Source organism: Chrysemys picta, chromosome 6 (assembly GCF_011386835.1).
Source record: "Chrysemys picta bellii isolate R12L10 chromosome 6, ASM1138683v2, whole genome shotgun sequence".
NCBI lineage: Eukaryota > Metazoa > Chordata > Testudines > Emydidae > Chrysemys > Chrysemys picta.
The window spans coordinates 93,893,063-93,908,768 of NC_088796.1; the positions used below are offsets into that span (position 1 = coordinate 93,893,063).

The 15,706-nt window shown below is 39.7% G+C and overlaps 1 protein-coding gene across 3 annotated transcripts in view; it reads left to right on the forward strand.

The window, feature by feature from the left end:
* The window catches only part of PGM5 (phosphoglucomutase 5), a 120,886-nt gene that overhangs the window by 20,467 nt on the left and 84,713 nt on the right, over positions 1-15,706 (forward strand). For all 3 annotated transcript variants that reach the window (XM_065550481.1, XM_065550480.1, XM_065550482.1), the window contains exons 4-6: positions 2,620-2,745; positions 4,401-4,591; positions 5,444-5,598. In XM_065550481.1, coding sequence (XP_065406553.1) covers positions 2,620-2,745; positions 4,401-4,591; positions 5,444-5,598 — 472 coding nt within the window. The remainder of the gene's footprint in view (positions 1-2,619; positions 2,746-4,400; positions 4,592-5,443; positions 5,599-15,706) is intronic.

Here is a 15,706-nt window from a genome sequence, read left to right on the forward strand (position 1 = left end):
GGCAAGCCTGCTGGCACCCCCACTGCAACGGCAGGTCTTGTCTGCTGGGGCTGGCTCTGCAGTCTGGACATTGCTGCTTGGCGCACAGGGTCACAGTGCCAGTGGTGCCAATTCAGATATTTCTTGGGGGAAAGGGGAGCAAATTTTCAGATTGGAATTTAAATATACAATAAAAAACAACTTGATGGACAATTTTTGATTACTTCTACATAGTACTTCAAACCAGTTAGCTTTCCAGAGTTTTACAGTTAAAAACCACAGAACGTTAGAAACCGCAGAGGAGTGCCTGCTGTTCCACCCACAAGCCACTATGCTCTCCCCTTTCTGGGAGCCCCTTTTCTATACCCTCCCCAAAGCCCCGACTCCCTTACTCCCCTCCCAGCTGGCTTCAAGCTTCCTTGAGGGAAGGAATTTTAGGGTCTTCCCCTCTCTGCCCCATAGCCAGGCCTCCTCCCCTGTGACCCAGGGACCTCTTGGTACTAATGGGCAGAGGGCACAATAGTGCATAAGGGTTACTGGGATCCCTGGGGTCTGGGTATCTACTAATTCACCAAAGAGTGTCACGAAGTCTCTACTGAAAGACTGTGTCACACTGATCATCATAATAATTGGAAAATATGTATGTAGGGATAATATGTAAGGAGTTATGGATATATATACTGAAAGTTATGTTCTTAAGGTCGGTGACTTGGGGCTGGTCACCAAAAGGTGATTAGGCAAGTTTTCTTTCAGGAAAGAGATGTCTGTCTGTCTGGCTATATGTAAACTGCGTATTGTATGGTTCACAATGGATGCCCATATGCAGTCTGAGCTAAATGCTAATGAGAGGATTGTGAAATCTTTCAGAGAGGGAGTTTACAGAAAGAAATAAACCAGCAGGAGAGAGTCATAGTGAAAACTATGGATTTTTGGACTATAATGTTTGATGCTGGGAGAGAGATTTTGAGTGAGCTACCCTTTATGAGATAGGGGAATGTCTTACTAGTTAAGCTTAGCTCTCAAAAGCGTGTATGATTTTATTTTATATGTAACCATTTATTTCCGTTAATTCTACTTGCTTTGTCTTAAATCTCTGTTCTTTGTTAAATAAACTTCTTGTTTTTACTATAAACATATCTGAGTGCTGTGTGATAAGTGGAGGCATAATCTAAGGTGACTGGTAAGATGGGGTGTATTGTTCCTTTGGGAGCTGATCTGGGAATGCTATGAGTGGTCCAGTGGCTCAGGGGTGGGCACTCCAGGGGGATACTCGGTGGACTCTGGGATTGGTGTGTGCCTATTGCTAACCTGTACAGAGGCCAAGGCCTGCACAGGCCTGGAAGGCAGTGCTTGTGTTACCAGAGGCTAGTGCTGTTGGGAATAGACCCACAACAGGCACAGACAAGGCTTCCTCACCCTAAGGGGAGGTATTAGGAAGGTGCCTCACAACCCTGGGTACCCCCAAGGAAGCATCATAGTGGCATAGTTGACAGGATCTACACCCTGTTTGCTGGTTAGCTAAGGATCATGCTCCAGGCACTTTATATACCAGATAATACAGATACTGAGAAAAAAGAAGAACAGGAGGACTTGTGGCACCTTAGAGACTAACAAATTTAACATGAGGTTGATGGATTTCCACTCCATACGGCTAAATGCAGTGCCTTGAGATGAATGAGAGATTCACTCATGCAAAGATTGCAAACAAATAAAGAAAAAAGTTATGGTTTCTTATTTTCAACTTGTTTATTTTGAGCAAAGGAAACAGCATAAAAGAAGGACAACCCCCCGCTTCTGCCACACAGCCAGTCCTGCTCCCCCTCCCCTTCTTCCTCATCTCCAGGAGGGAGTTGCTATTGTAGCGGGCAGGAGTGTATGGACAGGGCATCTTCGTCCCAGTGGTGGTAGTACAGGCTCTGTCTTCCCCACCCGCCCCGTGCTGCAGCTTCCTACCTTCCCCACCCCTCCATCACTTGCCACTGCAGAGTGAATGCAGGGCAGGCTTGATTTCAAATGTGCCCCTCCTCTGCATTGGGCTGGGATTAGGTTTGTGAGGAGGAGGTGGCAGCAGAGGAGAAAGAGCAGGATGCTGGCCTATAATTCCTCCCACCCCGCTCCGAATTTGGACCTTGGGAAATCACATGAAAAGACAAATTGCAGTTGGTGGGTTGCCTTTTTCTTGGTGTAGTTCTTCTCTAGGAATCAATACCTTCACAGCCTTAAGACCAGTCCTATTTAGTTTGATCCATTTTTATATATTGATGCCAACTGAAAAAGTTGTCAAAAGATATTTTGAATGTAAAACGAAGTTTTTGTTTCTATGTATTGTATTTTATTGAAATACATCCACAGTAATACAGACCCTTAATACATTCTGATCCTGCAGTTCTTAAGTAGGCAAAGCTCCATTGATTTACATGGGACTTGAGGCCTGATCCAAACCCCAGTGAAATCAGTGGGAGTCTTTCAGTTGACTTAAGTGGACTTTGGATCAAGCGTTTGATTCCTAAGTGTTGCATGATCTGGTCTTGTTTAGTGTGTAATGGATTGTTTAGGTGTCTTTGGAGAGAGGTTAGTGATCAGTTTATCCATCTGTCTATGTGGTCAACTCTAGTAATTTCTTTCGCTTTATTTCTCCAGTTGAAATAGTGGATTCAGTGGATATCTACCTCAATCTGCTTCGAACTATCTTTGACTTTAACATGATCAGAAGCTTGCTGACTGGACCCAATCAGCTTAAGATAAGAATTGATGCCATGAATGGAGGTAGGATTCTGAGTTTCTGTTGTTGGCAATAAAAGTTAAAACATACCCAATACTGTAAACTATTTCAGGGTATTTTATTATGATGCAGTGCTAATATTCACTGACAGTGTATATTCCTGTTCGGAATTTGCTCTGTTGGTTTTGATGGGGGTTTTCCCTGAGTAAGGAGTGCAGGATTTGGTTGATCATTGTAGCAAAAACAGCTTGTGGAATAAATTATCATAGTGCACGTTTAAAAAGAGAAATTATTAAAGGAATGTGCTCTCTTGATATTAATTGTTCATTATATTTTCTGAACAAATATACTACATCTAAACTGTAATGTGGTTTATAAATCATTGCATATTGTGTTTAAAATTACAAGATACAGACCTTTTATGTAATTGAAGGCTATGAATAAGGAAGATATAGTTGTGTGTGTGTGTGTGTGTGTGTGTGTGAGAGAGAGAGAGAATGACTTTTTCATCTTCAGGTGACTATAACTCAATTCTGTTGCAGGATTTTAGTGAATTCATCGCCATCTGATAATAGGTGATTTATGTAAAACAAGTTACTGGTCTCAGGGTTTTTTATGCACAGGTGTAATAAATATTATGAACATACCATTACAATTTACGCTAATTTGTACTCCTTGGTCGTCTCAACAGAGGCAGAAGGCTGGATATGGCGACTGAACGACCTTCTTCAGGTCAAGGTGCAGGAAAGTTTGCACTGATGTTGTTCAGTGGATAAATAAATACCAAGATTTTCAATATGACTCCTTTTAATGAGCATTAAGCTTAAAAGATTTTGTTTTTATTTAGAAGAGAATGGTGGAGAGGAACAGTTTCAGAAGTGGCTGTGCATCATGATCACTAGCTAATAAATGCAGTTTGTATTTTTAACAGCTCCATTTTAATTTAAGATTTTTTCTAGGGTTTAATGGTAGAGGATTTGGCATTCGTAATACTCAGGAGATTTTTTTAATACAAATTCCGTGGCTGAGGAATGGAGGATTATATTACTGTCACTTATGACAGACATAAAATTTTAGTTACTGGTATAGATGGTCAAACTGTGCATGATAAAAGTGCATTCACACTAGGAAAAAGTGGCTTTTTATCACATTAGCTAGCATGTGGTAACTAACGTGGTAAAATAGTGTGGACAAGGCAATTGTAATTTTAATGTTTTATCAGGTCAATGTAAATGTTCCCAATGTGTTTATTCCCTTAATATTTACCCTGACCTGATAACACATGTTAAAACTACAACTGCTTTGTCCAGCATTTTACCATGAGTTGGTTACTATGTATTAGCTAACACTATTTTTTCCTAGTGAAGACAAGGCCTAAGTATGTATGATAAATGTGTGTGGTCCCCCACATAGGGGATAAGAGCCTACTACTGTTACCAGCTAACAGAGTTACTCAGTAGCGAAAGCATGGATGTCTACCATCTGAGCTAACAGAGTTCCCACTGATAACCCTGGAGGAAGGAGGGGGAATTACACAGTGTTCAGTGAAATATTTGTTTTTCTTTCAGTTGGTATGACAGAGATGTGAGTGCAATACGAATGCACTAGTTAAGTCTTCTATTAAGTTTCCATGCTGTTGTGAATATTGGAATGTGAAGTGTGTATGCTCTTGAAAATGGATGGCAAATTCCTTTTGCAGTTATGGGACCCTATGTAAGGAGAGTCCTGTGTGATGAATTAGGAGCTCCTGCAAATTCTGCAATAAACTGTATTCCTCTGGAGGATTTTGGTGGGCAACTTCCCGACCCAAACTTAACATACGCAACTACCCTGCTGGAGGCTATGAAAGGAGGAGAATACGGATTTGGAGCTGCTTTTGATGCTGATGGAGTAAGTATTTCAGCCATTCTGGGTTTTGGGTCAAGAATGTCATCTTTGCTAGTGCATCTATTAGACATTGAAGCATAATAGGCCCAATTTTTAATGCCCCTAATTTTGAGGATACAGTTATTTGCATGCACAGATGATAGCAGTTGTACCAACAAATCAAGCCCAAATGATATCATTTGTGCTCTCAGTTGATTGCACCTGCAGATTTGTAGGGCAGGCTGAGGACTCTCTAAATATTTGGCCCAATTTGTCTTGGGTGTTTGCATAACTTCTCAGATAGAAAAAATGCAGCATATGTAAATGAGGGAGACTGTCTTAGTAACCGGCAACTAAATGGAGTTAATTTTGGCTGAGATTCTAAAATTCCTTTTGTGCTTCAGCTAAGTGAATTTTCTGCACGTAAGACAGGCACTGAATCACAAGCTCTGTGTGTTTTTTAAATCTTGCATTCTTGCTACCAGCAACATAAACAGCAAAGTATTACAGCAATAACTTGGTATCCTCTTAAGATGGTGTATGTGTGGTGAGAGTGTGGGGGGGAAGAAAAGGACAAAGAGACTATTGAGGTACAAAAGCCATTTACTGTTGTCAGTATTCAGTTGATAGAAATTAACTACCTGTCTCTGGCTAGTACATATCATCAGCAAAAAGATTATCTTACATTAGGGTAGCCACAAGCCCATCAAAATGCCATGTAGGAGACTGGAACCAGGGAGCATCTTGGAATTTTGATTCATTGGGCTAGAAGGAGATGTGGTTTGATAGGGAGATGATAAGCTTGCAGTGATCATGGGGATGAGTTCCTCAACCTTGATTTCTCTCTGACACTTTTTGTCTTTCTTGTCTCTTCAGGACCGCTATATGATCCTAGGTCAAAATGGTTTCTTTGTGAACCCTTCTGATTCACTGGCAATTATTGCTGCCAATCTTTCTTGCATTCCATATTTCCGTCAGATGGGTGTTCGAGGGTTCGGTAGAAGCATGCCTACCAGCACAGCACTGGACAGGTAAGGGAGCAAGTTTTCTTTTTATCATCATGGTCTTGACATTAGTTGTGACTTCTTCCATCTTTGATATTGTTACACCTTTTCAAGGCAAGCAGCTAGTCAAATTTTGGAGCCCTGGGGATTTTCCAGTTAGAAGTAGAAATTGATGGAGTGTGGTATTCTCTCTGGTGCCATCTTGTTTATTTACAAGGAATGTACAAAATTCTGCTTCGCTGAACATGGGAGGAACTAATACTAAAGTGTTTAGTATATAGTCCCAAGTCTCTTTAGCCAATACACCTTGGCCAAAAACTCTCTCTTTAGAGTGACCCTGGGAAAATCTGTGCTCATAGGTTACTGCTTGTCTTTTGTGCTTTTTAGCCTCTGCCTCTCTATCTGTTCTTGTCTGCTCTCAGTTTTTGTGTGTTATCTCCCCGACCTACCCACACACCTGCTCACAATACCAAGTGGAACCCGATGCTCACAAGGTGCTACTTTCTGGGCAAACTCTATTAGACCCTGTTTTAGGAGTGGCCCCTTAACTGTCTCTTATAACTATCTTAAATTAAGAGCATCTTTGAATGAGGATTTAACGCAACCCATAACAAATTTCACCAAGCTCATATGGCAGCCTACAAAACTGTGAAATCTTGTGATCAGGCCTTCTAAAATTTTTGACAACTTTTGATTGAAGTTTTTTAGGGTGAACTTATTGGTAAATAATTGCTTAACTGGAGAAACCAATTTTATGGCACCTTTATTTTGCATTATGTGTTTTCCCTGTGGCCAGTCATCCCTGTTTTTGGTCAATATCAGTGAACTGAGGATCTTTAAAAGTCTCAGTTTGAATAAACAACTAAAAATTCAGATTTGTATCCCAACCATAACTGCATTACACAATCTCTTGCCTCTGCAAAACTGGATTGGGAATTATCCAAGAACAGATTATCTCCGGATATTCCTGATTCCTCCTGCTTCTGGTTGGACTGGAAATACAGTGATACCCAGCAACTTTATGTGGTATTTTGGTGGTTCCATTTCCAAAAAACGTAAGAAAATCAAAAGTATGCAAAAATGAATACTTATTTTAAAAGTTATAAAACCTTCACATATCTCAAAATTTTGCTTCAACTTTCAAGTAGTTTAGATAAAATAATAGTCTAATTTGCCTGTCCTTCATTAGGATGGAAACGGCACAAATCCTGAGGCAAAGCAGACTGGCAGGAAACAGGAAATAACCATTTGACCTCTTTCTGGATCAACAAGCATTTACCAGTAATTCCTGACCATAATTATTTTAGTCCATTTCCTAATAAATATTGGTTTAAGACTAAACCTGACAGCCCTGCTTATAATATTTATAAAGGTTAGAGAGAGAGAAAGATGAAGGCCTAATGCAGCACTGAGTGAACATTTTAAAAGATTATGTATAATCAGTTGAGATATAGAATTTATTATTCCGACCAGCTGAAATCTGAACAGGTGGTGTCCAAACGTATATTATCCTAGGACTGATAAACAAATAAGCGGTTGTCTATACCAAATGGTGTCTAGTCAGGAAACAGTTGTTTTAAAAATGAAATATTAATAGCATGAAAAGATTAATGCCTATCCAAAAACCAAGGATAGTAATACAGTGTGGTCCCTACTCATGGGACTTCTGAAACTGACAACGGCTTTTAAAGTTGACAATTCACATGCCCTTGGTGGTTGATGGATTTTTCAGAGAAGTTTTCCCTACTGTACGTAAATGTTGAGGCTTTAAGGAAATTATGCAGTATATTCAGGTTTCCCCCTCTCCAGCCTCAAACACACACTTCATGTAGGTCTCTGAAAATGGAATCTATCTTTATCATGAGATACTATGGTTTCAGTAAAGGAAATAGAGAAGAGTTATGTTGGACCTACAGTTCAGGATATCTAGGACATTTTAAACACATTTGCCTTCTGCCCCCCTTTCCCCCCTCAGTAGTAGCTAAATGTATTAGAGGCTATGCATGTACTGAAGTCTACCTCAGCAACACTCTCAACAGTTGACATAGATTCTTGACCATGTTTACTTGATCTATTGGTTTACAGATGGTCTCAAGTGACTTACTGCTTAATTTGTTTCAACATTACCAGTGTTATTTTTATGGGGCTAAGGCTTATTTATAAAATAAAACAGAGTGGTTGATAATGATGGAAGTTAGTTAAGGATATACATATTTTCCCAGCCATTCCTACAAATGTTTATTAACATTAGGTCTACTTACTGCATACATGGTGCATGTGATTTTTGTTTTTGTTTCTTTATTGTTTGTTTGCTTTTGCATTAGGGTTGTTTTTGTTTTTCCTTGAAGATTGAAAGACTATAAGTGCTAGAAGCTGGAGTCCTCTAGTTTGCCACTTTCCATTGTGGCTTAAGACAGCCTGAATTGCTTGATTTTTCTTACTGACTTGCTAGAGCTCTGAGATCCAGTGGCTCAATTGCCTTGATACCCAAGTCCTGACTAATATGTGTGATTTTTTTTTTAAAGGACTACTTTAGTGAGTGCACATGTTTAAACCCTTTTCTTTAAGACTCCAAGCTAGACTTTAAAGTTGAACTGAGGTTTAATAATAAATGGTTAGTACTTTATCTACTGCAAATCACTTTTTCCGTGTGTGTGCTAAGCATGTGCATTGGAACACTGCAAGCAGTATCACAAATGCCTTTTCCAAAGAAGAGTTCCCTGAATGGATGGCCAAGCCACTGATTCCAAGTTTTACAGTGAAACTTGTCTTAAATGACCACCCAAGTTACAGCAAAAATTGGTTGTATAGAAGAGGCAATCTTTACAACATTTTAGTAAACTTGTATCTGAAATCTTTGTGCGTAGTCTGAAGTGGTTTTTAAGAGTGGGGTTGCTTAAGGAAGTGGTTTTTTTTTTATGTAGATTTCACTGTGCGCCAGATTCTGATTTCATTTACAACCGTGTAAGTTAGGAACAATTCTGTTGAAGTCAATGGAATTATACCAATTTAAAATGGGTGGAAGAAAGTAGAGAATCAAGCTGTATATGTTTACAGCATCTGTACTTCCATTGTTGTGGGTTAAATGGCTAACTTGAAAGAAAAATTATAGAAACTCACCTATTGTGTAGCCTATGAATGATCATAGAACTAGGAAAGCTGTTGCCTTTTTGAAGGCAAAGTGCATTCCCTGTACAGTCACAAGAGAGAACCTAAAAATCAAAGTTCTGCAGTTCTACATAGGAATAGCAAAAAAATGTTAATATTAATCTTTATTATCTCGGTGTATATTTATGTAAATAGAGAAGAAATTGACATTCTTAAGAAATTAATATTTTAAAAGACTAAACTTTTTGTCTATTGTGGAAGATATTTGTTCATTCTGCACAGTCTATCTTTTGTTGGTCCTTTTTATGCCTTTCTGGTGGGCTGGCCTGCCATACTCGGGGGACAGCTCTGATGGAACCACGTTGCGTATTCACTCATAAAACTGTTTGTGAGCTCATGCACTGGAAAGGAAACCTGGGGTAATTAAAGTGTATACCATGAACATTAGTGCTGGCAGAAGACGAGGAAATGATCTCATGCCTGTCCTTAGAAGACAACTCCTGTGTCATATGCTGTTAGTTACTATAAAAAATATGAATTGTTAAGGCTTAAGAGTAAAAGCTACAAGATGGCCTCGTAGGTCTTGGTTAAAATAGGTTTCCACATCTCTCCTGAAACCTCCTTGATCCAGCAAGATCAGAATTCAGTGTCCACAAAGCAAGTCTTGCGTTTGTAATTAACATACATTTTTCATCTATATTGTTTGAGATCAGAGGTCCACCACAGAGAATCCTCTGTGCTAAAAATGTGATAGCATAATCACGGGTGAAAGTAACTTAAAGGACTTACCAGTATGCCGGAGTCCTGAGCGGGGGCGTGGCCTAAACTGGAAGAGGCGTGGCCTCAACTAGAAGAAGCGGGGCCTTTCAATATTTAAAGGTCCTGGGGCTCCGGCTGTGGCTGGGAGCTCCAGGGCCTTTAAATCACCCCGGAGCTCCCAGCTGCAGAGGCAGCTGGGAGCCCCAGGGCTCAGGGGTGAATTAAAGGGCCTGGGGATCTAGCCACTGCAGAGCTCTGAGCCCTTTAAATCACCGCAGGAGCCCTGCAGCCACAACCCCAGGGTGGCAGGGCTCTGGTGGTAATTTAAAGGGTCCGAGGCTCCGCCGCTGAGGGGAGCCCCGGGCCCTTTAAAGCACCGCCAGAGCCCTGTCGTCGCTGGGGTAGCGGTGGTAGGGCTCGGGCAGGCATTTAAAGGGCCCGGAGCTCTGGCTGCTGCAGGGAACCCTGGGTCCTTTAAAGCACCATTGGCGCTTGGGGCTCTGGTGGCGCTTTAAAGGGCCCAGGGCTCACCACAGTGGCCGGAGCCCCTGACTCTTTAAATCACCACCGGAGCTCTGCCGCCGCTGCCTCAGGGTAGCAGTGGCAGGGCTCCGGCGGTGATTTAAAGGGCCCAGGGCTCCAGCCGCTGCGGGGAACCCTAGGCCCTTTAAATCCCCGCCTGAGCCTGGCTGCCGGAGCCCTGGCGGTGATTTAAAGGGCCCGGGACTCCCCGCGGCGGCTGGAGCCCTGGACCCTTTAAATCATCACTGGGGAAGCCGGTCCAGTCCGGCACGGCGTACTGGCTCTTGCCAGTACCAGACTGGACTGGCTTACTTTCACCTCTGAGCATAATACATTTTCTGTGAATATTCATTCCGATTTTTTAAAGTAATCTTTGTGCCCATCTTATGTTCACTTTTACGTAATGTAGAAAACAAACTTAGTGTGAATACTCATGGAAAGCAAATTTTAAACTGGAACCATCTGGAAACTAATATTATTTGCTGAAATAAATCATGAATAATTTTTGGATAGTGATTTTTAACAGAAGAAATAGCAAATTTTGTTGAAGAAATTGTTATAAATTCTTCACCCTGCACTAACTGTAATTAGGGCTGTCAAGCGATTAAAAAAATGAATTGCGCAACTAAACAATAATAGAATACCATTTATTTAAATATTTTTGGATGTTTTCTACATTTTCAAATATATTGATTTAAATTACAACACAGAATACAAAGTGCACAGTGCTCACTTTATATTTTGTTTTGATTACAAGTATTTGCCCTGTAAAAAAATCAGAAGTATCATTTTTCAATTAACCTACAAGTACTGTAGTGCAATCTCTTTATCATGAAAGTTGAACTTACAAATGTAGAATTATGTAAAAAAAATAAAAAAAGTGTGGTCAGAAATAAAACAATGTAAAATTTTAGAGCCCACAAGTCCACTCAGTTCTACTTCTTGTTCAGCCAATTGCTCAGACAAACAAGTTTGTTTACATTTGCAGGCGATAATGTTGCCTGCTTCTTGTTTACAATGTGAGAACATTCATTCTCATGGCCACTAAGTGGTAAGCCATTGTAAATTCATGTGACTCCATTAACATCAGTGGATTTATTCCCGATTTAATTTGGTATAAATGAGTTTTGAATCTGAACCTTTAATATGTGTGTAATATCTCATGGTTTTGCAGTTTCAGTATGATTGATTGGGGATATAAAAGACATAACTGAGAGGAAAGGATGCTCAAGGCTAACTCAGAACTATATGCTTTCTGAGTATGGACAACTGCCAGTGCCTGAAAATGTCCTGAGGTTAAGAAGTTTGTTGTCTGAGGGAGAATTACAACCATTGTTAGCATCAGGGAAGAACACTTTAAAAAACAAGAAATCAAAGAATTTCTAATCTCTTACGTCAATCAATAATCTTTATTTTTGTGTGTGTTATGTACTTTGAAGCTTTAGCATTGGAAGCTCAGAAATAATTTTGAAATAAAGCATTCTTAGAAATGGGTAGGAAAATGGACACATTTGTAACACACTAACAGTGGTTGCTAATCTTTCTTGAATGCATCTGTTGCATCCATTAAAAGAGCAGAAATAGCACTTTGGAGAGGAGAAGGAACGTTAAAGGCTAACAAACAGATCTACCTGTTCTTGAACAAGTTAGTAACATTAAGTTCAGACATATGCAGCTGGGATTTAATAATAATAGAGATTCATGATTCCATGATAAATGACAAAAATATTTTCACACTATAGTTACACTGGTTGGAAAACATTAGCATTTAAAAAAGGGGTTTGCCTTTCTTCAGGAAGGCCCTAATAAGTGTAAAACCTTCTGACTTAAACATTTGTAGAATATTGTGGTCTAAATCTTTTGGATTTAGGCTGGAATAAATCTCTTTGCAACCTTATTTGACACTGCACCTGACATTTCACTCAGCTAATTCCAAGGGGAAATTGAAAAAAAAAATCTTAACCTGTAACTCGGTCAACAAAAAGCATATACTTCTGGATAACTTTCTTTTAACTGGTGATTCTGCAGTAAACTCAAGCTTCCAGTCACGTTAAACATATGGCTGCATGGCAACAAAGAGCAAGAGTCCAGCCTGAAAGTCCAAATCAGATTTTGGCTTTGGAAAGCTTGTTTATGAAATGCTTACCACTTATAATCATAGTACTCTGGGGGTTTTTATTGTTTTTTCTCCCTCAATTCACTCTTCAGTTGGAAGCATCATCTTGCATTGGGAGAAGACGGTTGAGGTTTGGCAAAGGGATGCTAGCCATACTACTAGCCATTTCATATTTAAATTGGCTTGCCAGGTTATTAGTGCTATACTTCATTATTTCATTACAGCAGTGGCTGGAAGGACCACTGTAGTTAAGGTTGCCTCAGTGTTTCCTTTACTCAGGCATTTAGAAATGTTCTGAGAAGAATTTCTCTGGGTTGAAACTTGATAGAATAGAGAGCACTTTTTAATATTTTTGAGCACACTTTTTAATATTTTTAAAATATTCTATTATATGAAAATGTTATTAGATTGATAACCCAACATTGCCATCTCTTATCCCTATAATCAAAACAATGAATAAAACCAGAGAATAACAAATGTATTCCCTTATGTTCTGCACTGTGACTGTAATTACATATTCATTATCCTACCATCATAAACAGAAGACAGAACTGCAGCACCTCTTAAAATGATACAGTGTCTCTCCACCAGTTTTTACAGGATGGGAAGAGAGAAAGGTCTAGTTCTTGGAAATGTTATGCAGGAAGAAGTTGCAAGGTTTGATCATGGTCTGGATATGCATGTCAAGAAAGAATGTGGAGTGAAAAAGATGATAGCCAGAGTTTGTAGCTGGGTCTGGTGGGAGCAGCAAAAGCAGCAATGGGGAGAGTGTCCAGGTAAGAAAGAGAAGTAAGGAATAAGGGCCTGATTCTACATCCACTGAAGTTTGTGGCAAAGCTCCCAGTGACTTCAGTAGAATCAGATCCTAAGAAAGGAACTTTCTAAACTGATCCATACTACAAAAAAAGTGTGGATTTTGTTGAGGGGATGAAAGACAATTTAGGCTAATTCTTTTTTCATCATAAATGGTTTGCCCATCTATAGTAAAATGCAGCTGAATAATGAAGTAACAAAATGCTTGTTACATTGGCCAAGGAAAAGCACCAGGAGGCCTTGCAGAGCTACCCAGTTGCACTGAGGAGAGGGGTGTGTGTGTGTGTGTGTGTGTGTGTGTGTGTGTGTATTCCTTCAATAGACCAACCATCTCTACTGTCCAGTTTATGGGAGGGGTGGAGCCATGGCGCTGTCTCCTCAGACAGGGAGAGGATCAACTCAGTAGTATTCCTGCACATCTAGAACATGGGGATTGTGATTCTTGACCGCTCTTATGGAGGCAGTGCTAACGGGTGGTGGTGGGGAGTCCATAGTTCCCCTTTGTAATCACGGCTGTTCTTATGGTGCAGCCACATGAAGACCAGCCACAATTTAGCGAAAATAATTACCCTTGAACCATTCCTTTCATTTTATAAAGGTACCGTATGGTATGTGAAACATTCCAAAGGATTTAGGAAGTTAGATGCAGCCATGTCAATGTGTTCTCTTCTGTGTGCAGGGCTGGGTTGTTTAATAGTTTTTCACTGTGCATTATTAAACTTAAACTGAAGGAAGTGGTAATCCAGAGGATTTAATGTTGTTTAGGAATACGGTACTAACAAATGGAACACTGGATTACAAGAGAATTCAGTTAAGATGTTTAAATAGAGGTCCTTGACATATGTTTGGTTGAAGTGATTGTTTGAATATACTAATATGTACTTTGGGGAAAGTGTAGCAGTTGACAGGAAACATCTGCTTTAATGTGATCCAACATCAACAGGATTGTGGCAGTGTCTACCTCCTGAGACTCCATACATCAGGCTTCATTTCTCTGGCAACACTTGCCATGAGTTTGGTGTGTATTGTGTATAAAATGAAGGTACACCCTGTTTACCAAACCTTTATCATAACAAAATGTATTTTAGTGTCTAATTTTTGCACAACTGGCAAATCCAAAGCAAATAGAGCACTGACATTTAGCTAATGCTCTCTGAAATGAGTACCTCCGGATAAGTGAAAGTGGTTTCTATATTAAAGAGAAAGTTGGGTAGATTTGAAAGGCAGAATAGTCTAGTAGTTACAGCAGAAGAACAAGGCTCAGGGAATTATGGTGTTTAAAGCACCATTGCAACCCTCTAGCACATTTGTAAAATGTCATATGTCTGCACACAAGTGTTTGCAATGATGCACAGAGGTTCACACTACCACTGTGATTGCATTTGCTCTGAGCAAAGCTAAGCACTGCGTGCCTCTGCAGCTGTTGTAGTGCCACTGTAGACAGCAAGAGCCAATGTGCCATTGCAATGGTGCAGCTAAGCCTCCTAGTACAAACCCACAATGTTCCTATATAATAGCTTGGGCAAAAATCCATCCAGGAGTTCTTAATTTCACCTACCATATGGATTTTTGCTGTCTTTTTGTACTTCTACAATGTATAGTGTCTTTATGATTCCTTTTTTCTGTATTATTTCCTGTATATTTTAAGTATTATCTAGCTTTAATTAAAGTGAAAAGCTACCCAGTATAAAGGACACTGTTGAGACTGACAATCCTAAACTCTAGCACCCTTCCCTCAATGGCATTTGATTTTAAAATGTCCTTTATGTTGAATAATGAGTGGGCCCTTCTCAAATTAAGACTGCAAGTAGGTTAAAATCCCACTTTCCATGTGCATGACATCTCAGTAGAGATGCGAGTGTGATTTGAGTATATATGCAAGTCGGGACCTTGTTCCTGCACACACTACCAAAGAAAGATAAGTCCGTCTCACACTGTCTCTTATGGACAGTAAGTCTACTGCAGATAAATTTTTTAAGATGCCTGTCTCCAACTAAGTCAATTGTATATAGCAGAAGCACTAATGAAAATATTACTGTAAGAAAGTTGGTTAATTAGAAGGGCAACTGCACCAAGCCTTCAAAAACACAGTTTAGCACATTCAAGGAATAATGTATAAAAACTGGGGCCTGTAAAACTTGATATCACAAACTTTTATGTTAGCAAATGTACTACCGATGCAAACTAGGTGCTGCTATTATTTTTTTAAAGGGCACTAGAGCATTGAATTAAAAATATCTGCATAGCGTGGGTCCTATATACATCTATATATCTTATAAACAAATGTAAAATTTCATTGCACCAGCTGTCATTCACATTAAGGAGCTAATTGTTTTGGTTACACAAAAATAACCTGTCAAAGAGGATTTAAAGAGAGAGAGAATTTCATTTCAACTAATTTCTTCTCTTGCAGTGCATGTTGGTTTTGCTTAGTGGTATCTATCTGCCATTGGATGTTGTATAACATGCTGGCAACAGATCCAATTATTGTTTCATCAGTGGATGTTTCTTAAATATGCAGATAAAGTGGTAATGATCTATAAATTCTAAATGTCTCTAAGGGAGCAAATCCAACTCCTCTTTGTTGCCTTTGATGCAGGATCTGATATGACTTGGTGCAGTGTGCTACATCTAGTTAGATGTTTGCCTGGATAGGCCTGCCGTGTTTTTGGCTGTCTGTCCACAGTCTCATTATCCTAACTGGTACTGATGAACACATTCCTTCATACCATGGTCATGGCAGTGCACATTTCGGAGGTATGTGAGTTTTTTCTCCTTCCTTAAGAGATTAGTTTTCAGGCAAATACAGCAACTCCT